The sequence below is a fragment of the Neltuma alba genome, unplaced genomic scaffold, assembly GCF_004799145.2.
Source record: "Neltuma alba isolate B1F8T4 unplaced genomic scaffold, ASM479914v2 tig00005170_pilon, whole genome shotgun sequence".
NCBI classification, from domain to species: Eukaryota; Viridiplantae; Streptophyta; class Magnoliopsida; order Fabales; family Fabaceae; genus Neltuma; species Neltuma alba.
In genome coordinates, this window is record NW_021634006.1 from 1 (window position 1) to 23,169 (window position 23,169).

The 23,169-nt window shown below is 33.6% G+C and overlaps 2 protein-coding genes across 2 annotated transcripts; one reads left to right on the forward strand and one right to left on the reverse strand.

Moving 5' to 3' along the window:
* The first annotated feature begins 31 nt into the window (after positions 1-31).
* Positions 32-3,266, forward strand: LOC114746992 (psbP domain-containing protein 3, chloroplastic-like). Its single transcript, XM_028935272.1, has 10 exons — positions 32-91; positions 382-770; positions 1,151-1,324; positions 1,410-1,472; positions 1,590-1,670; positions 1,756-1,838; positions 1,923-2,007; positions 2,573-2,691; positions 2,826-2,870; positions 3,032-3,266. The coding sequence occupies exons 2-10, from the start codon at positions 692-694 to the stop codon at positions 3,056-3,058; spliced, it is 756 nt and encodes a 251-aa protein (XP_028791105.1). The 5' UTR covers positions 32-91; positions 382-691; the 3' UTR covers positions 3,059-3,266.
* Positions 3,267-7,477: 4,211 nt separating this feature from the next.
* Positions 7,478-14,057, reverse strand: LOC114746991 (protein STICHEL). The gene is made up of 6 exons (XM_028935271.1): positions 11,672-14,057; positions 11,329-11,548; positions 10,153-10,719; positions 9,087-9,774; positions 8,215-8,293; positions 7,478-7,778 (listed from the first exon to the last, which is right to left on the reverse strand). The coding sequence occupies exons 1-6, from the start codon at positions 13,727-13,729 to the stop codon at positions 7,701-7,703; spliced, it is 3,690 nt and encodes a 1,229-aa protein (XP_028791104.1). The 5' UTR covers positions 13,730-14,057; the 3' UTR covers positions 7,478-7,700.
* Between the last annotated feature and the right edge of the window lie 9,112 nt (positions 14,058-23,169).

The window sequence follows — 23,169 nt, forward strand, 5'->3', positions numbered from 1 at the left end:
ATAAACCCCGGCAATCTTCTCCCTCCTCCTGGCAGGATAGCTTCCAATTGACAACGAAGTCCGGCTTTCCGTCGCTATCTCTGATTTTGAGGTATTCAAAGCAAAATCTTCACCTTCGCTGGCTTCTCTCAATTTCACTTCTCATTCTTCATTTGCGTGAGCAGAAAACGAACGGATGTATATATGTAACCAAAGCTTCAAAATATTTCGATTTTCGATTGTTCCATCGTCTCTTTCTCCTTTCTTTCGTTGCTGTTGGCTAGATCGTATGCAATTGTGTTTTCTGATTTTCAATTGCCTGCAATTTAGTTGATTTGTCGATCACTGTTGGCTTTTGGATGAAAGGCCACATTATGATTGATGGCTCTTGGTTGTTATCAGAACTCCTATTGAGCCATGACATCAGATTCAAGATAGTTCTGATCGCGCGCCGAGGCATCCTTGCCTACTTGCCTTGAAGAATATCAATCTGTGTGGATGAGAGAGAGTGAGGGAAGAAGACAAATCTAACTAAGCCAGATTGTGAACCACAAAATAGAGACGGCCCGACCAAACAAATTGACTACAAAGCAAAGAACGCGGTAGTCATATCTTTCAATTAACGGCTTGGAAACATGAAATAGAAATAGAGGGAAGCATTTGGCAAGTGGGGGGAATCCCTGAGTGAGAGAGCTCGTCCAAAGAGGCAGATATGGCGTCCATTTCGTGCTTCTGTGTTTTGCATAGGCAACCTACCCTACGCTACTTGCTAGCCTCTTCCAACGTCAAAGGTCTGTGTTGGATACTTTCCTATTTAATTACTCCATTGAAAGATATTTATATTAAAATTTACATATAAATCGCTCCCCTTTTTCCTTTTCGGGCTTTTGCCCGCACTGAATTAATGAGGGATTATACTGGTAAAAAATAGACCTGCAAGAAAATATGCTCAACAATCGCTAAATACATTATTTTTTAACTATAACTCTCCCACCAAATTAAATTGGAGTATTGCTGGGTTAAATTGGATGCCACTCATTGAACGTGATTCTCATGGAAAAATAATCATTGAGCATGCATAAATTACAATGTGTATTCCCGTAAAAATTGTTATAACTCCGATTCTCAACAAAGATTCCATTGCTCAATTCTTTTTTTTGCTGTTCTTCAGCTTCTTCAGTTGATTACAAAACCATGCAACAACATTCAGCCACCCATGTTTGTCCCGTCAGCATCAGTTCATCCACCGAACAAGCTTGTGGTGCTCCTTCCAGAAGACAACTGATTATTCTCTCTGCCCTCGCTGCGTTTACATTTCCGCCTACTCTTCCGTATGCCATTGCAGGTGATATTTCATTCTTTCTTTCTTTTGCCAACAAATGGCTTTTCTTTTTTCATTTGTTATTTTTATTATTCAATTTCACCTTCAGATTCAGATGTTGATCGTATCTACACCGATGACGTGAACAAGTTCAAGATAGTCATTCCCCAAGGTGATCCAGCTAAATTTTTCTCAAGAAAAAAAAAAAAAAGAAAGAAAAAGCTCTTGATCTTTACCTTTCACTTCACCAAATAGCTTGTTTGAGCTGCTTATGTTTCTTCCGCCTCAGATTGGCAAGTCGGAACTGGAGAGCCTAATGGATTTAAATCAGTAACTGCTTTCTATCCACAAGAGGATTCAAGTTCCAATGGTAGTCTTCTTTAATGTGGATCAATGTGTATTTGTTGTATGTAGTTACTAGCACTAGTAGAGTCTAAATCTTTTGTTCAAATTAGTTAGTGTAGTGATCACAGGAGTGGGTCCGGATTTTACTAAGATGGAATCGTTTGGCAAAGTGGATGAATTTGCTGAGACTCTGGTTGGTTTTCTCACTTTCATTTTCAGGATTCACCTTGTCTTTTCAGAGAAATGTTGAGTTTTTATTTTGTTCATCAAATTGCAGGTCAGTGGGCTGGACAGAAGTTGGCAGAGACCTCCCGGTGTGGCTGCTAAGCTCATAGATTGTAAAGCTTCTAAGGTCCCGTTTGGTATGAAGCATTGAAAATGAGGGATTGGGATTGGGATTGCAATTGAAAAAAATCATTAAAATAATACTTAGCATGAGTAATTGTTTGTTATATGGAATTAGACAAACTCATAAAAGTGGGATTGGAGAATACCACTTCCCCCATGGTATTCTCCAATCCCACATACATGGCTTTGGCTAATCCCATATATCAAACAATTTCTTATACTAAACACTCTCTTAATAGATTTTTTCAATTGTAATCTCAATCCCAATCCCTCATTTTCAATGCTCCCTACCAAACGTAACCTAAGGGTAATGCAGCATCACCCATGTGCTACTCAGTTCTGCTCAAGTTCAAATCCTCCACAGTAAATAAGCTATTACACAAACATAATGCTGGAACTCTATAAAAATGAGATAATTTTAGAAAAGTGGCAGCCAGTGTAAATGAATGGATTTGAGCTTATGCACTCTCGTTTGTGTCTCTCTCTCTCTCTCTCTCTCTCTCATCACTAAAACACCAATCCAACGTTTTTCTAACTTTCTATTCTCAATCTCAGTGCTTGACCTAAACAATGTTTCAGGTTTCTATTACATAAATTATTCCCTTCAAAATCCTGGTGAGGCTCGCAGATATCTTTATTCAGCCATTGGGATGGCATCTAATGGTTGGTATAACAGACTCTACACCGTCACAGGACAGGTATGTCCATCCCCATTTTATGGTTGAGACCACATCGAAAAGAGTTTCTGTTATAACCCAACCAATATGGGGAGCTCAAATTATTAAAGTTATTATGACCACTGTTTATTCATTGCCTTCCTGCTTTCTTGTAGTTTATGGAAGACAACGCCAACAAGTACGGGTCCCAAATTCAAAAGGTGAACGCATATTTACTCTCCCCCCCCCCCCAACACACACACACACACACACACACACACACAGAGTAATGTCCGAGCCTAGTGATTTGGATGCCGGATAATTGGTGCAAGTGGCTTTTGGTTTTACGTACTGAAATCCAATCACCACTTGGTTCTTGCAGGCGGTCGCATCATTTCGGTTCGTATGAATTCATGGTTAGGATGGGAGATGCTGTATATGGATTCCATCGACTACCATCCCTGTTATCTTTTTCCCCTCCATCACTTGTTAATTTGATTCTATTTTCAGTTTGTGCGAATGGAGAAATTGAAAACTGTATCAGAAGGCAACATATAACAATAAGAATACTCTACTGCCGTCTGGCCCTTCGGGGCTGTTTAATTGAATCTGAAAAATATTTTTACATAGATTAAAATTCCTCATATATTTATTTCATATTTTATAAAATGATTTTTAAAACCATAATTTGGTTTCAATTCAAATACCTTTTTAATTGCTTTGTATGTTACATTTTTACTAGATTTGGTTCACAAGCGTAAGAAATACCAGCACAATTATTATCCAATGAAATATACTATATATAATCTCAGCAAAAAGGGAATATTCCCTTGCAAAATTATGAAATTGAACTTCATTCAAATCTTGGGAACTTTCTGACTAATGCAAAATGCACTCATTAAACCTGCCTAGTTTTGGTTGGAAAAATGCCAAACTATAAAACACACGTACAGACGCACATGACGCGCGCGCGTGTGGATTGCAGCATGTCGCCAAAGTTTTCAGCATTTCCAAATCTCATCTCAGAAACTTCGAACTATGGGTGTGTTTGGATGAAATCAAACCGTGATTTAGAAAAGTGATTTCGAAAAAAGATTCTGGAAAGAATAGATTTTATGAAAAAGTGATTTTGAGAAGTGAGAGTGTTTAGATAGTTGTTATTAGAAGCACTTTTTATATATACAAATTACTAAAAAAAAGACAAAAGTTAATATGATAATTACAGAAAAAAATAGATTTTATGATACATTTTAATTTGAAGGAATAAAATTGTTAATAATATATTTTTTATTAACATAATTAATAATACATAAGATAATATAATTAATAAATAATTAATATGTATATATATTTATAAAATATAAGATTAAATATGTTTATAAAAAAAAACAAGATACATATCCTATAGGCTCTCACACTCTCCCTTTTTTCTCTAAAAGCAAAAAAATTTTGTTTTTTCCAAAACCATGGTTTGTGCAAATTGGGTGGGTATTTGGGTGACTTATCACTCAAACCATGGTTTGGGTCCCCAAACCATGGTTTGGAGTGTCATCCAAACGGTGCCTATATCGCGTGCCTGGGATTTTGCATTGGTGCAGGCATAGCAATTGAAGCAGAACAACAAGAAGATAATGACTGAGCCACAAAATCCAAAGGCGGTAACAAAGTACTCCTCCGGTCCTAATTATATGACCCAATTGACTTGTTTGAGGAGATTAAGGAAGTAAGTTAAATTGGTTATTTATAATAAATAAGTGTTGTCATTCCTAAAATATCCTTGCTAATTAAGTATATTGGCTAAAACTATCATTATTAGAAGGATTATCTTGGAAAAAAATGCATAAATATAAGAGACAAAATGAATTGGGTCTTATAATTAGAACCAAATAAAAAGTCAAATTGGGTCTTATAATAAGGACAGGAGGAGTATATATTAATAACAAGTTTACATACAAAGCTGCAAATTCAAGTCAACTAAAGGCTTGTTATTAAACACCATGAGGCAGTCCAGCGTTCGGGAACCCACCTGCAAGAGTCGTATGCTTGTAAGCAATTTGAAGCGGAGAAATTTTGTTTTTGTTTTTGTTTTTGTTTTTTTTCCTGATCTCAAGTTTTTAGGGAAAAAAATTCATACACAAACAACATCAACACGTTCACATACCTCAACATTCTCCATAATCTCATTCCCATTACAAAAAGAATCACATAAGTTAGGTATATGCATAAAATATTCAGTGTTAGCCTCATAGTCTCAGGCTACACTCGTACAGAATTAAATCGTCAGGCTAAAAATCTAATCTTTAGCTAAAATTAGAGCATACATTCTGTTATTCATCATCCTTGCCTATCCGTAAAAAGAATTATGTTTGTTGACCCCAAAATTCGAAACACATGAATAATAATCACTAATCATCGCCAACAAATCGGATAACTCTACAAAGAAGAAGATTTCTTTTTTCTTTTTTTTTTGGGTTTAGGTCACATAGGTTTGAACCCTATACCTCTCTACTCACACCCACCTACCTCACCCCTGCGTACCTTCGTTTTCGAACAAGCAAGAACTCCTGAAAATGAAAGAGAAGATAAATTGATGCACGGTAAAAGATTCTACTTTCCCCTTTCTCCAATGGCAGACAATTAAAAACATAATCCAAATCCTCCCGGAGACATACCAAAGATTTTCCAATGTGTAGAATTTTGTAAGGCAATCACCACTACAATTAGAAAAAGGGGCGAAACTGACAGCCAAGTTGAAAAGCCTTGTCATATGAATTCTCAATCTACGTTAAAAATAAAACAAGGCATAGATGATGCTCAAATCCTCAGTTAGCCTAATCAAAGAAGAGCCAAAAGAGATTAATTGCATTTCAAAAATCCGGCATCAACGAAAGCAAACCAACAATCTGGCTACCCCAGGAAAATAGAATCCCGATGCATACCATCATTTTCATATTCATATCAACACGCACCTTATTTCATTATAAAAAAAGATTATCTCAACAAAAATAATTACAATTACAAAACATCTTTGCACAGCGATTAATTAATCCAAAGGAAAGCAAACACACGTGCTCATACCACAATTTGATTGATGAGATTTTGATTCAAACACACCTGAGAAAAGCGGCAAGGTGCGAATCTCACGTCAGTGAGAAGCATGAGAAGAAGAAGAGGAAGAGTGAGAGTGGTGAGAGGAAGGAGAATTCATCCTATTGTAGATTTGTTCGCCGACGAGGTAAATGCCGAAGGCCACGAGGGCGATTCCAAGTCCAGGGGTGGCATGTCGGAGCTGATTCGAAAGCATCGGGTGCTTCCTCCACTCGTCTCTTCTCCTGAAAAATTCTCCGGTATGTCCCCTCGCCATTGTTCGCTGTTATGGCCTCACTGCTTCTCGTTCTCGCGGTCGTGGTCTTCTCCGGACGGCACTTTCATTTCAGATCATTCCCTCTTTCTGTTTGGTTGAATCGGGCTTTCCGCTGGGCTAGGCCCAAACTTGGCCTCTGTTATTGGGCTGATTAAATTATTGTCCAATGTTAAGCGTTTACGTTTTTTTTTAATTAAAAAAAGTGCAAAAAATAACAAGATATTTAGCAAGTTTTAAGGTTCCTGATTTGAGGGTTTTTTTGCCCTGGCAAGTTTTAAGGTTTTAGGATGCTCGGCTATGCTTGATAATAGAAATCAAGATATTTAGCAAATCCATTATTTTGTGCATCCTAGATAAGACCTCCACAAGTAACTGCTACATTTACATTTACATAATTCACGGCGTCTTACTTGTAAAGAGAGCTTGTATGTCACTGAATTATGAAATTGTTGGCTGTTTTTGAACCCCATGCACTTCCCCATTCAAATGTTCAACTTTGTATTATTATGTGTTATACTTTCAGCAGCCGAAATTTATACAAGTTTTTTTGTATATTTCATTTCACTACGAGGGTGTTAAAATCAAGGCTACGTCCCTAAGTCCCCATGGTAATAGACCATGTGGCATGAAACAATTTCAGATGTCATAGATACTACTTTCGATTGTTAATATAATGGTTAATTTGATATTCAATTTAACCTTAAATATAAAACCTCAATTTAGTTTGTTTCTCATATTCATTTATTTTTTTAAAATAATCTTTATAGTAATTATATGTATAAATATTTCATCAAATGATAATTCTAACTAATACATATAATTATGAAGGATAACAAATGTTTTTAATCTATCAGCTCTTATATTTAAAAAAAAGACGTAATAATACTAGTGGAAAGATGTGACCTAGAAAATTTCCCATCCACAAAATTTGCTTTTGTCAAGTCAATATGCACTTTTTTTCTTCTCAGCACGTTGATGTTTTTGTCGATTTCCATTATTGCATGTTACGTTACGTCCCAAAGCATCCACGATGCTGCCTATTTTTGACATATTTCAATTCTTAATTTACTAGAATCATTTTGGTTATATGACTCGGGGAATTTTGATTCTCTAATGGTCAACCTTTTCTTAGACGCCTGATTTTCAATATGAAAAAGCTTATACTACTTCTGATCTAAATATAAGATTCATTTCATAACATAATTTATATTGGATTTTATATTCAAAACCGGAAGTAACACCATTTTCTTTCATATTTGACTTTTGTGTCATCAGGGTCTTTAAATATGAGGCATCTATAATTTTTAATGATATAATGATAAGTATATATTTTTAAATATAAATATGTGATTGTCTAACATTTAAATAAATCATACATATATCATATTTCAATCCAAAATTTAAAAGAATAGAATATAACTTTTTTCCGAAGTAACCAAGTAAAATAAACAAAACAAGGAATAATTTTGAAGAAAGGAAACTCAAGGCTTTTAATGTCCCTCATTATGAATTTCTTAGATAAATTATGAATCAGAAGGAACAAGGGAACAAAGGTACCGAACCACATAACATTTACATTTCCCACTCACATTCTCGAAGAATCGTTCAAATGAAGAAAAAGGCATACGAAAAATTTCTGAAGATTTATCTCAATAACTAATAACTAATGCTTGATGAATCAACTTACTTACCTTTTGACCTCCCTTTTCATTGACTTACCACAGTCACTAAATAATGTAAAATGTCCAACTTTTTGTGTTCTAACCTGCTCACAAAAGAATTTGAAGAGGTTTGTTCAGAACTAAACAAAAACATGTCATATAAATTATTGGATAGACTGCTCACAATCAATAAACTGAATTTGTCATGCACATTCATATATATAAAGTAAATATTATGTCAAAAGTGAGTTCACCCATTAGAAAAAGAAAGAAAGAAAAACCAATTCCTCCCAAAGGACAATAGTTACTATTGGCAAAGTTTCTAAATTAAAAAAAAAATAGACAAACATCTTCAAAATTATATCTAAGTTTCTTATAAATTATGTCATAAAGCACCAAAACTTTTTGTACCCCAAAAAAAATATCTAAATTTTGTCCTTGGATTTCAGCTTTCTATCATAAAAGAAAACGTTCTAGGGATGGTGGAAGCCACAAGCTTAGCTCCAGCAAAGAAGCCCTAAAAGAACATCAAGAAGCTACCTTTACCCTTCTTCGCTTGCAGTTATTCCAACATAGAAGTCCCACGCAACCTGCGGCCCCGGAGCCTGACTCATATCCCCTACAGAAAATAAAGCAGTAAGCAGAATATACCAAATAATCTCTCGTTTCCAAGATTAAAGACATTAACATTCATAATATTTGACAAACTCTTTATATCACTAAAACACTGTAGTAAGCTAGAGGTTGGAAGAGTTGCAAGAAGATCGTACAATATCTCCGACACATTCCAATGTGAAGAAGTCGTTACATGAACCATGTGTGAACCCAGATGCAAGAAAATTACGTCAAACCACTGAACTAGGTTATACTACTTGCAGTCCTTACTATAAGCATATAACAACTTTACATAAATTAATTAAAAGTAGTTATTTCTTATAAAATATCAAAACTACAGTCCATAAAGTTATTAATTAGTGGAGTTTGGTTAATCATAGGTGGAACAAGATTAATGCTTTGGGCAAAACATGTTATGAAACATGTAGGAAGGGCGTAATTTACAAGAGTTCCTTTCTTCTATATGATTACAATAGAAAAAGTGAATTGTGATTACCCAGCTGATGTAAAATAATAAATACCTTATTATCAAGCTTAAACAGAGGTTTGAAAGTTTTATTTATATTACTTTTCAAAAGCACAAAATCTAGGATTTCTTGGATTTTTATTTTGCCGCCTCACAGAGCACAAGTTTAAATAAAAAACCTCCTAAAACTAACCAACTTTCACTGCTAGGCCACAAGTAGTGGCTTACAAAGATTATTTCTAACATATAAAATGAAATCCTTGGAACAAGAGCATAAATTTCTAGTGTAAAAGATGAACATATTGAAAAATCGAAGAAATTAAGGACTTACAGATTATCTTTGTTGGAATTTGATGCTAAACTGCTACCGTGCAATAAACTTGGGGACATGGGACATCGGGCTCCGTTTCTACTAATCTGACCATTTTGTATGATTCTTCCGTGTTTAACTTTCAAAACTTTGACTTCATGATGAGGGTCATCTTCCCAACGCTGAGTGGAAAACCTTGTTGAATCAATGGACTCTACTGGGTCTTTACAGATAACATTTTCCTGAGGCAGTACCTGATTCTTCTCAGGTCTTGGATGATTCAAAAATCCTGGAGAACCTTTTTCTACAGCCTGAAGCCACGCAGTTTCCAGCCTCTGCTCACGTATAATAGATTCAACTCTGTGGGTGGGAATTTCCTGTTTATCCTCTCTCACACAGTTCCTCCCAGCCGTCAAATCTGATGAATCAATGACAGGCTGCAAGTTTTCATCCAGCAAAGGAAGAAAACTAGAATGACTACCCTTTTCATTTGCATGGTCTCCTTTTTTTGGTCTCTCACTTCCCATTGTTGATCCTGCCTGCATGATACCAGGTAGATTTTCACCTCCACCATCTGGCAAATGAATAATTCTAACCTCCACATTGCACCTGAGTACCATTTCCATTGAATTTGTAATACTACTCAAAAACCTTTCAGCCCTAATTTTAACATCTCTATCTCTGAATGCAACATATGCAACCAGAACACCTACAAGAAGAATGATATTAACTGATAGATATATGAAGAAATTGGAATAAAATGATAAAAAGTAGTAGCAAATTGAAAAACAGAAAGAAAGAAGATCTGCACTAGATGTATCACAAAATTATAATTTCATTTAGTCAGCACAAGAGCATTCCATTAGCTGACAACCAATGGGTGCCATCCATAATAACGTGTAGTTGAATGTTGAGCTACAGGCTGTTGTAGAGTTTGAATTAATACCACGGTTACGACAATCATCTGGTATCTAGTTGCACAAGGGTGACAGCTAACTAATAATGTGTGTTAAGAGTTGCGCCTACGTAGTAAATACATTTTTAACAACCAAATATCTAGTTGTGCTGAAAAGCCTTGTCAGCTTACCTTCAACTTCACAAATAGATACAAGATTTCCATGATTGTGGAGAAGCTGCCTCAACGTCTTAGAGTGACACCTCCCTATACAACTTGCCCAGATATCAAGTAACTTCCCTGAATTTACACATCTTACCATCATATTCCCAGTAATAAGATCATCAGATGAAGCCGGCGTTGCATCATCATCTCCTAGAACTGGACTACTTGATGGCTGTGAACTCAAGCTGAAACCATCTGACTTAGACGATACATCCCATTGACCTCTAGAATCGCCATTCAAAGGTTGTTGCTGGGAAATAGGGGATGTTGACATTCGAGAAATATATCTAACATCCGATCTATGCTTTGGAGCAGTAACTTCTCTTGAAGCACTTGATGGATCATATTCGGAAGTCTTGCCGCTCTGCCTCCTTCCAGTGCCTGACTGGGTAAGATCTGGTGAAGGCATTGAACCAAGCTGTAGCAGGGTAGCTGTGAACCATGTTGAGCGTTCACTAGAAGTCCTTAACTGTTTCTCAGCCTCTGAGAGCAGCTTCAAAGCATGCTTTAACCTCCCCAACTCCGATTCATTCACTAATCATGAAACCCAAGCATGCATGTCAATAATTAATCAAGTAAAGTCCCCCATGAATATAATACATAAAGACAACCAAATCCTAGAGGGATGCAAAGCACCCCTAAAACGAGAACAAGGAACTAAAAATACCAAGAACCAAGATCCCTTTCTCCAAATATGCAACCCTAAGGTCACAAGAGAAGAATCGAGAGGAAGTAGACTTGGATAACTTTGTGAAAATATTCACTCAACCACATAACCCTTCTTTTCCTTATATTTTCAATCATGTAAAAAGAAAAAAATTACAGCTGACAATTGTGAAGTTTCATCAAACAGAAAGTAAGAGAAAACCATTAAGATATACAAATGAGAATGTGGGTATGCATTACTCAGTCTAGAGAATAAATCAGTAAAATAGAACACTAATGGTAACCAGAGAAAAAAGAAGCCAGAAGCATCACACCATAGTAGACTACCGATGGTATATTTACCAGGGCAACACCTACATTAAAGAAGCTCGTGAGTCATAGTTTAAAAGTGCCAAAAGGCAACATTATAAATACCAAAATTAAGACAACGAAAGAGGGTAAAAATAATTTCAAGATCTTAAAAGAGATTGCACTCACAACTTCGTCCACCAAAATACGAATCACTAGGTTTGGCATCAATGACACTATATGATCCGGCAATGATGTCCATAATGAGGCATGCCATTTGTGATATCAAAATCATCGGATCAGCCACAAAATCCATCACTTCTCTGGCTCTCTTCACTGTTTCTGAGGTATCTGATGACATTGCTATCTCCAACAGCTCTAGTAGTTTTTCATCCGAGACAACACCCACCTGTTGCAGAAAATAAATGACAGCATTAAGTTCGAATGATGTGCTCAAAACAAAATGTCACTAAAACTGAAACGCTTCAGTTTTTCAGATTATGTCCTAAGATGATAGTCACAAAAAACTCACAAGTTCATTGACAAGTGAAGCAGTAATTCTTTTCCCCAGCAAACTCAGTTGTTCTAACATAGTTTCTGCATCTTGAAGCGAACCATCCGCATTCATAGCAATAAGGTCCAGCGCATCTTTTTCAACATCCAGGTTCTCTTCAGCAGATAGTGTCCTTAATCTGGCCACAATATCACCATCTTTAATTTTGTTAAAAAGGTACTTCTGGCATCGAGACTGTATTGTCCGTGGAACATTCTCAAGATCAGTTGTTATAAATATGAACACAACTCGACTAGGTGGTTCTTCCAGAAACTTCAGAAATGCCAGCCATGTCTTAGAAGGAAGCAAGTGACACTCATCTATTACAAATACAGCGTATTGTGAGGAGGCTGATGGTGATCCTGCCGGTAGTCTTTTCAGTAGATGTCTAACACTATCAATCCCTTGCTTATTGGTTCCATCAACTTCCAAGAAATTCCTACTCTTTCCAGAATTGAGATCAGTGCAATTCCTGCAGTATCCACAAGGCTTACTTAAATCAGGAGCCTTACAATTAAGAGCAGCTGCAAAAATTCTGGCTGTTGAAGTTTTACCAGTGCCACGTGGACCTTGGAAAAGATAAATGGGCGCAATTCTATCCCTTGAAATAGCATTCATAAGTGACTGAGCCACAATGTTCTGGCCAATCAAGTCATCAAAGGAAATAGGTTTATACTTCTGACTGAAACTAGTAGCATTTTCTAGTGTGCCTTCCTCATCCCCTTCCCCCTCCACAGCCACAATCTCCAAAACATCTTGACTCCTACAACTTGATGACCATCTCCTTCCATCTAACCTGCTTAAACCCTCAAGATAAAGTTCCCCTAAGTTCGTGGAAAGTTCATCATCGCTCCTTCCAGTTCCTACAGACGAGCCTCCTCTAACATCACCACTGCTGGTGAGCAGTGGAAGAACACCATGAGCGCTCCTTGAAGAAACTCTCCACTTGTTAGGGCTTGATGATAAGGACCTCCGGTGTCTTGTATAGATACTTTGACTTCCACAAAATAAGCTACTTCCTTTCCTCCTCAAAGTCTCTGAAAGAGAAGGAGAATAACAACTCCTACACATCCCTCTATTTTTTGGAGTCCTCTTGGACCAATAACAAGGAATCCCGCATCCCCTCTGGCCAGGCAAATCCAAGTGATCGTCTACCTCATCATCACCATAATTCAATGAGCTTGTCGTGGCATCCCAGGATCCAACAGTACTTGAATTATAGTGACCAAACCTATTATAAGAGCAGGTTGATAACGCAGGCGTGCTATAAGTATAAGAAGAGTCCTCAGTTCGGCTACCTCTCAGTAACTTTGAGGAAGAACGAGACCAATTCTTACGCTTGAGTTTCAACAGCAAACGAGACGACCCTAAAATTCGCCTTAAATCCTCAGAATTGTAGTAATCCTCAGTATCATCAGACTGTTCAATTGAGTCCTCTAGAAATGTCTTGGAATTTACAAACTTCCTACCCAAATTGGTTGCTGGTTTCCGGTATTTTGACAAGTTATCCGAATATGTGTTAGTTTTCTTACTCTTTCTCTTGATACTGCCCATTTTTCTTCTGGCCGAAGAAAAATTATTAGCGTCTTTACACCGGAAAATAGAAGAACGTCTCCCATCTCGCAAGTAAGTGTTGCTCTTCGAATCACAACCTCGAGCATCACTCAAGGAATCCTCGAAACTTCCCAGAAGCGATGAAGAAGAACCGTCGTTGGCGCCGCCAGCAGCAGCAACCTCATCATCACCATCATCTTCTTCTTCCTCTACGAAGTCGTTTTTGGCCACTCCACTCTTGTCGCCTGACGATTTGTGATTCTCCCAGTTGCACAACAACCCGCTATTCTCTTTTCCACTGTACAAATTGTTCTTCCATGCAGAAGCGGAAGCAGCAGCAACGGATCTCGATGAACTAAGAGGTGACTTCCAGGACGACGTCGTACCAGGATCCCTCAAGACACGAGCAGCTTTATGAATTTGAGCGAGGTCCTTCTTCTTGAGATGAAGCTTGCTAGGATCAGAAACCCGCCTTTCAGACATAATTTTTAGCAACTTCGAACCTTCAAACTCAAACCAATGCCTCAGAATCAAAGAGAAGCAAGACTGAATTCCATGTATTTACAGAACAAAAAATACAAATTTTCACACTTGGAATCAACGACCAGAGGAAAAAGTGTAAAGCTGCAGAAATGATGAAAGAATGGAAGGTGGCGGAACAGCAAATGAGTTATAGGAACTTGTGAGAGCAGATCCGTGAGGAGTTGCTAAAGCTGTGTCTGTGCCTGTCTCTATGTCTTTGTCTGTTTCTTAGGGTTCTTCTACTTGGCGCCCCAATTCAATTCTTGAAATCCTTGACACTGTTGTGACTGTGACTGGGGCGCAGAGAGAGAGAGAGAGGGAGATTCTCTGGTAGTCTTCTGATTTTGGGTGATGAACTCGTTCAAAGTACATACATGGAAAAGGAAATAATAAAGCAAGGGGAAAATTACTTTGAAGATCTGAGAATCAAAAATATTTATGTTACTTTTTCAAAAAAGATATATCATTGAGATTTGAGATATCAATTCAATAATTTTGAAAATGACATTCTGTTTAACAAGAGTTAAATTTTATAAATCTTTACTGAACAAAATGAGAGCCTTGTGTACAGGATTTGCAAATAATTGAAAATGACATGAGAATGTCTTGATTACGCTTCTTAATTTTTTTTTTTTTTTGCCAACTTCTTAATATCTCTCTTAAGACCTTAAAAATCTATATTCCTTTCTATCTTAAATATAAGAATTTGATAATTAATTTATGAGTATCAATAAAATTAAGTAAGTTAGTTTTTTTTAAATAAATGTATATTAATTTTCTAAAATTTTTAATCACTTGTATTGAAAATTATAAATCATGAATAAAAATTAATTTAATAGCTCAATTAATATAATTGTTCAGAAAAAAATTATAAATTTATGAGAAAAAGTAAATAGAATTTGTGTATTTAGGATCAAAATACACTAGCTATTGAATTTAGAATGAGATGGAGCATTTTAATTAACCTTATGTATAAGTAGTTTGGGTTTTGAAGCTTGTTTTAAATAAAAATAAATGTGATTTTTTTTAATTTCTTCAATTTGACAAAATTATTTAAAAACCGCTTGGGGGCATTACGTGTTATTTAAAGAGGATTTCATGTTCTCGTAAGCTCCAACTTTTGACTTTCTTGCGTGTGTCAGTACGCTCTTCTTGCATTGTTGCATGTGCTTGCCTTTTTAATTTGAATTCTGTCGATATTAAAATTTTTTTAAAAATGTGTTTGAATAAATACAAAACTATAGATTTAAAAATATTTTTACAGTATACGAAATAAATATATAAAATAATTTATCTCAATTTAAGAAAAATGTTTTTCTAAAATACTTTTGGAGCTAAGCAAACACCCTCTATATATTTTTTAAATACAGGTAACTTTTTATTATAATCAGTTTTATTTAAAACACAGTTAGAAACTAAATATAAACAATTTTCTCAGTAAAAATTTAAATTTTAATTCCTCATGTTATAAAATACAATCTCCTTTTATTAGATTTAATCTTTTTGGTCATTTTTCATGTTCTTGTTCCAAGTTCTATCTTTGAAAAAGTTGGTCGTTGAAAATAAAGGCCCACCTAGTGGCGCTGGAGCAGGAAATTATTAAAATTATGTCAGGTGTATTATAAAAACAAATATACATTGCAGTGTATTTTTAAATTAAAAAAACAATATAATATTCAAACTTACTTTAAATTACTGTCTCAAAACAAACAACAAATTTATTCATGTTCCAGAAAATAAAACAGGGGAATTATCATAATTTTCCCCACTAAGTTTGTATTATCTTCATGTGTATATATAATATAAACAAATTAATAAATTACGTTGTTTATAACACATAAATAATATGATGTACTATTTTAATTCTTAGAAGGATTATATAGCTTTTAAAAAAAAAAAAAGAAGGATTATACAGCTTACATATTAGGCCTTATGCCGATACAATTAGGCGTAACAGTGATTATGACAAGTTGGGAGTATAGTTTTCAGGGAAAATGAAAAATAAAGAAGGCTGGATGTATGATATCTCAATTTAGGAAGCTAAGGATTTTCAAAGACAGAGAGAAAAATTCTTCTCAAATTAAAAATTTTAAATTCAGCAAAATAACAAAAATGCTTTTTATCTTTTTTTTTTTCAAAAAAAGGCTCAGTCCTCACTGGTGGCCAGCCACCTCCATCGGGCACTAGCACTGGCTACCAACGCGGTGGCTACCAATAGATTTTTTTTTTTGCCATTTATGAATATTGCAAGAAAGTGGTGGGGTGGGATTTAATCCCACTACCCCTTGATCGTTTGGGCCAACAAAAAAAATTAGACTATCAAATATTTGTTAATTTTATAATGCAAACAAAAAGATAAATTAACTCTTTTACTATGACTTCAGCCCGTGACAACAATTTATCTGGGAATGACAAATCTTAATTAAAAAATAACAAGTCTAAATTTAATATTAACAAAGCAACTCTTCCTAATACATAACAAGAAATAGCATGTACATTAATTAAAAATGACAACAATTTATTTGGGAATGACAAGTCTTGATTGAAAAATGACAAGTCTAAACTTGATATTAATAATGTGTTTTTTCCTGATACATAATAGAAAATAGCAAGTGCATTAATTAAAAATGACAACAATTTATTTGAGAATGACAAGTCTTAATTGTAAAATAACAAATTTTGACTATAACAAGACTAGCTATGCTTGTCACACACATAAATAGGATTTTTAATATTTATATCTAAATGACTATGAGGGAAAGGACGTATTAAAATAAAGTCAGATATAGTCTTTTGTAGATAATTAAATAAATTTGACACACACAAATCATTTAGGAAAGAAAAAAGAAATAGCACAGATTCAAAACAAAAACTATAATCAAGCAATCAAGACTTGTTATTTCCTAATTAAGACATGTTATTCCTAAATAAATTGTCATCATTTTTAATTAATGCACCTGTTATTTCCTGTTATATATCAGAAAAAGACACATTGTTAATCTGAAATTTAGACTTATTATTTTCCAATAAAGACATGTCATTTCCAAATAAATTATTGTCATTTTTAATTAATGTACTTGTTATTTCTTGTTATATATATCAAGAAAAGTTGCTTTGTTAATATCAAATTTAGACTTGTTATTTCTCAATTAAGACTTATTATCTCCAGATAAATTGTTGTCATGAGTTGGAGTCACAGTAAAAAGGTCAATTTATATTTTTGTTTGCATTATAAGATTAACAAATCTTTGGTGGCCTAAATGACCAACAGGTATTAGGATCAAATCTCACTCTCACCACTTTCTTTCAATATTCTCACATGGCCAAAAAAAATTTGTGACAAAAAAAATCCACTAGCAACCACCACCCTGGTGGCTTGTAGTGGTGGTCGCCTGCCAGTAGCCAGTTGTCAGTGGTGGCAAGCCAACGGCGAGGGTTGAGTCTTTTTTAAAAAAAAAAAAAAGACAAAAGATATTTTTGTCATTTTACTGAATTTCAAAATTTCAATTTGGAATGAATTTCCTTATCTGCCCTTGAAAATCCTTAGCTTCTCAAATTGGGATGTTATATATTCAGTTCTTTTTTTTATTTGTCATTCTCTCTAGTTTTTAATTGCTTTTCAATATTGGGGAGTGATATTTTGAAGCTTTTTATGATTGTGCCTTTCAAAATTAGGTACGTGAACACCCACTTTCATCTTGACTAGTAACCACCCTGTTTTTCTTTTTCAGGCAAAAAAAGAAAAGGAAAAAAAAAAAACCACCCTGTTTTTCTTTTTCAGGCAAAAAAAAGAAAAGGAAAAAAAAAAACCACCCTGTTTTTTTTATGGGTTTACGATGGCTTTGTGTTGAAGCTATGGGCCAAAAGTCGTGTGGATATCCAAAAATTTTTAGCTATTAAAAAAATTAATAGTAAGCGTTAGTTTTTTAAATGAATAGGGTGACGTTGCTTCTTCTTTTTCTTTAATATTTTTAAGGCAACAATAATAACAATAAATCCTAGTCCACTATGTGGACTTGGATCGAATAATACACATTATCAACAATCAAATTCTTAAATACTACCTCTAGTCCTTAATATATGATATTGTTTGACTTTTGTTTTGATTATAAATATAAAATCCTAATACACTTTGTCTCTTATATTTATGTATTTTTTCTCAATATAGTTATTTTAACAATGATAATTCTAACTAATATACTTGATTAACAAGGATATTTTAGAAAAAAAACAATACCTATTTATTGCAAATAACTAATTTAACTTCTTTCTTTAATCTTCTCAAATTAGTCAATTAGTTCTTATAATTAGGACCGGAGGTAGTAAGTTGTTATAAATCACGTTGTTTTCCTCTGCTTCTTTTTTTGGATAACTCCATACTATTTGATTCATCATCTTTATTAGTGTCTCTAATGACCTTCTTGGTACATACCCATGCCACCTTAACTGGTTTTCAAGTATTTTCTCTTTAATAGGCATTGAGACCAAAAAAAATCCCAATACATACAGCTTTTCCGTGAATACTTGGTGAAAACTGCTCTTAACCCACTTTTTTTATTCAAGCCTTACATATAGAGTAATTATTAATTTGTTCATTTCCAACATTTTATGAATTAAAAATATCATGAATTACAGTGAGAATGCGGGATTAATAAGGATAAAAAGAAATATAATACTCCTCCGGTCCTTATTATAAGACCCAATTTGACTTTTTATTTGGTCCTAATTATAAGACCCAATCCATTTTCTCTCTTATATTTATATATTTTTTTCCAAGATAATCCTTCTAATAATGATAGTTTTAGTCAATATACTTAATTAGCAAGGATATTTTAGGAATAACAACACTTATTTATTATAAATAACCAACTTAATTTACTTCCTTAATCTCCTCAAATAAGTTAATTGGGTCTTATAATTAGGACCGGAGGAGTATTAAGCTAAATCAGATAAGTTAAATTAGTGACTTTCTAAGGTATTATTACATCCAAGTATGGTGATTATTATGAGCACCGTTCCACAATTACGTGAGAGGATCATGTTCTGCCCAATGATGCGTTTTTCTTTTCGGGACCGCCTTTTCGATAAGGTGAAATGCTGTAGCAAACTCCGTTTCATTTCACGCTGGGAAACATGATTTGAGGGTTTTTTTTTTTTAAATATTATCTCCCATCTCCAATATTATCCCGGTCCTAATTATAAGATCTTATTTGTCGTTTATAAACAAAGTTTTATAATCAGGACAGGAGGTAATACTATAAAAGCTAGGTAAAAGTTCTAAATATATTAAACACCGAGTGTAGTGCAATTTAAACTGGCACATAACCTAAATACTCCTCCGATCCTTAATATAAGACCCATTTAACTAATTTGATTATATTAAGGAAGTTAGGTAAGTTAGTTAATTATAAAAAATGTGACACGTTTTTCCTAAAACACCATAATCATCTTTCTTAATACCCACCTCCCTCTTCTATTTGATTATGGCTGAAAGAGTATCCATAAGGGTAATTTAGAGAAAATTGATAAAAATGATAAATGGGCCTTATATTTAGGATCAAAACTAACTCAATAATTAAGTCCTATATTAAGCACCGGAGGAGTATATCAATATCAAGTGTAAACTGATACCTCATTTAAACATGATTAGTAACGCTGCCATTGCGAGTGGCTTTCAGTTTGGTTGTCCTCGCTTCCAGCTTTTTTTTTCCCCCTTGTCATTGCCATCAATACTAATATAATCATCAATATTGATTTGATGAAATATAAGAAAAAGGCCTTTTTAAAATAAGACCGAAGTTTTGAAATGGAAAAAATCATCTGAAGAATCAACTTAAATACAACTCATTAATACTAAATATCAAATATAACAAAAACAACAAATCCTTATCTCACTAAGTGGAGTCTATAATATGGATTACATAACATCATTAAGCTCTATCCATAACTACTGAATATCAAATAATTATGTCAAAAAATAATATAAGATATAAAATCTATAATAAATTATAAGAAAAATTAGTCATTTAGTTTTTATAATTTGGACTTTATTGTAATTCGTGCTCTGATAAATTTAATTCGATACAATTCAATTCTTATAATATTGATTTGGTTGAAACTCGGTCTCTCAACTTTAACATCATAAGCAACATAACTCATTTATTAATGTGTATCTTACACGTGTATATACATATAAGAGAGGGTTTGTTGAATCAAGTAGGAAAGTGTAGTGTGTGTCTTGTACCATTTGTTAGGAAACAAAAGCAATGGTTAGGTTCATTCTATGACATATGATTGAAAGATAAAGCTTATCCATTGGCATAAATCTCAATTAGACTTAATAATGTACGCCTTCATGGATCACTCATTATTATTACATCCACGTGGATATATGGGTGGGTGAGGATTGAATCTATACTTGCCCCTTTTCTAGTTAACTTTATGAATTATCTAACTTCTTTATCATATTATACTACCTTTGATCCTTAATATAAAATATAATTAGTTAATTTAGAGAGATCAAGAAAGTTAAATCAAAAAAGCTATAATGAAGAAGATACAACAACTAACTCCCAACAGCAGTGTAAGTAGACAGTAACTATTTTATTAAAAAAATTATATTTTATGTAAAATGAAAAATATCCTACGCATTTTTCTTTTTTAACATAAAAATATTTATCTCATGAAACACTTATAATCATAGAATGAGTTTTGATACTCATCATTTCGATGAGCATTTTAAACTCATTATATCTGGATGGTCCATATCTCATTTGGATGATCCAGATTTAATTTCTTTTTTATTTGTATTTGTTCAAAATAATTATTTTAATATGTATACAATATAAAATAGAGATAATCTTTTAATTATCATTCTTTCAAAAAATAGTTTTTTAATTTAGAAATAAATAATTAAAGATTTTAAATTTGGATCATTTAAATAAAATATAAACGGTTCAGATATGATGAGTTTATGATGCTTATCACTGTTGATGAGCACTGAAATTGATTCCATTCCACATGGACAAAAAGTAATAATTTTAAATTTATTATGTATATTTTCATGAGGGGAGATTTATTAATAAAAATAGGAAAATGGATTGGGGTGGAGTTGCGACCACATGCGGAGACTAGTTGACAGTTATGTTGTCCAATTTACGAATCCCATTCTTAAGCCAGAAGTCTAGAAGTGGGTCCACTAAGTAAAGTGATCCTACTTTGCTTCTTAATGGGACATTCCATTGTTAATCAATATCTGCCCTTTCCTTTTCACTGAAAAAAGTTCATTAAGAGATTATTCTTAGAAATTTATTAAGAAAGAAAACCCCTTACAATTTTAAAGATACCTACCTTCGATTTCTAAACATTCGAAATAATTGAGAGATTTATTTTGATGTTAAGTATATAACTTTAATTTATTTTGTCTCACAAATTTATAAACTTTTTTATATAATTATATTGCTTGGTTTTGCTAAAGAGGGTTTTATTAATGAAAGTAGTTTTTAATATAAATAATTAAATAATATATTTTAAAAAAACTAACACGCAATTATTACAAATAAATATTTTAACTAGTTTTATTAATATTTACAAACTAGTTATATAGCTCATACATTTATGACGGAAGTAAATAATTTATATTTATTAAAAAATAGTTCATTTTTTAACCCCAAAAAAATCATTTGAAGCCCTCAAATAGAGTTTTCCAAAAATCACAAGATGTGTCACTTTTAATGTTGTTTGGATAGAATCAAAACTATGATTTTAAAAGTACTTTTACAGTGTACAAAATAAATATATGGAGAAGTTTGCTTCGTTTTACGGAAAAGTGCTTCTAAGAAACACTTTTGGGTGCTTCCAAACACCTCCACAGTTAAAACCATCTAAACATGCTCAAAAACCTAGTATTAGTAATAGGATATAAACGCCGTCCCTGTGCTATAGACCAGTTTCTTATCAGTTGAAATAGGCATAAATGTTTTCTCTTTAGCGATGAAAGGAGGTGGATAGTTATTATGATAACGACAATGGGTATCATATAGTCATCATAAGAGGCATTAGGAAGGGTAGGACATTAAAAACTCATTTTGATATGATGCATTATGAATAATACAATTCGTATATACTGCTACCTTTGGTGCTTAGTATAAAATCTAATTTAAACTAAGTCTTTAAGTCCTTAGTATACTATAAAATCTACTTTAAACCAAATTTTATATTAAAAACTGAAGGTAGTATTTTTTTAGTTACATAGTTGATATATTGACAATAAACTTTTGACAATTATATTTAAAAATTCCTGGATGAAAAATAATATCACTGTATTTTGTGTTTTCTCTAAAGTCATAAGTTCAAATTTCACTACTATGACTAATGTGAAAACTTTATTGATGAGTAATCTGTAATTATATCTATAAACATTTTCTGAGCCTACAGACATAAACTCACAAACTTTTTTTCTACGAAAAGATATTACTATCAATAAAAACTGCCCTTAAAGTGTTCATCCTATTTTTCGAATAAGATATCATAACATGAAAATTTCTGTTTTTAATTGTCTTTCTACTTCTAACACTTTAGACCATTTTTGTTTGACTTCTTTCAGTGAGTAAAACATTAAAAAAAAAAAAAAGAAGAGACAGAAGCAGTAAATGATCCAAATTATCAGCCCATCTCCAAGGAGTGTGGAAGCCATCAAGCTTGTGTCCAAATATGAAAGAAAACAGTCAGAATGTTGTGGTCTCTTTAGTACAAGGAAAATAAATAAAATACAATCAAAAAATGAATAATGTAAAAGACGTAAAATAGCACCCATCTTTATTTCTAAAAAGTAAATTAAAATACGTTTTTCCTTTTCCGGGGGCAAACATAGGAACACGAAGTGTTCCGTTACATATAACACCATCAAAAGTTAAAATTAAAGCAGCCCACTATAGGAAGCAAATTTCCACTACTAACCAAGAAAACCAAAAAGGTCAGAACCCAAACATTAAAACGGGGAAGGGATAACAAAATTGCAACATCTACTTCAAAACAAAAGAGATGAAACTAAGAAATTTTTCTTCGGACTACCCTGGTCCAAAAATGACCAACTTGAGCTTTTCACTAACTGAAGCCAGTACCCAGAAGTTTTCTTCAATGACCTGCTGAAAATGGCCATATGATCTTTTTATTGTGCGTTCCTAAAACACGAACATTTTGAAGGGACACCAATCTTTGATCACACAGGCTTTTCTACTCTTTCAGGCACTAAAAAATTTTTGTCATGCCACCCATGACCATATTTGTGTGAATATTCAATGCTTCACATGTGCAAGCAAGGTTCTCAGATAAAAAGGTGGATCATAAACAATAAGTAGTTATTTATAGTCTACCTACGATGGTAAAGAAGAAATACATCA

Excerpts from the sequence above, each read along its gene's own strand:
- LOC114746992 (XM_028935272.1), top strand. The coding sequence starts at position 692 with ATGGCGTCCATTTCGTGCTTCTGTGTTTTGCATAGGCAACCTACCCTA. Across the intron at positions 771-1,150 it reads AGCCTCTTCCAACGTCAAAG|CTTCTTCAGTTGATTACAAA; the intron begins GTCTGTGTTGGA and ends GCTGTTCTTCAG. Across the intron at positions 2,871-3,031 it reads ACGGGTCCCAAATTCAAAAG|GCGGTCGCATCATTTCGGTT; the intron begins GTGAACGCATAT and ends TGGTTCTTGCAG.
- LOC114746991 (XM_028935271.1), bottom strand. The coding sequence starts at position 13,729 with ATGTCTGAAAGGCGGGTTTCTGATCCTAGCAAGCTTCATCTCAAGAAG. Across the intron at positions 9,775-10,152 it reads ATCTATTTGTGAAGTTGAAG|GTGTTCTGGTTGCATATGTT; the intron begins GTAAGCTGACAA and ends TTCTTCTTGTAG. Across the intron at positions 7,779-8,214 it reads GCAAGCGAAGAAGGGTAAAG|GTTAGAACACAAAAAGTTGG; the intron begins GTAGCTTCTTGA and ends TTTTGTGAGCAG.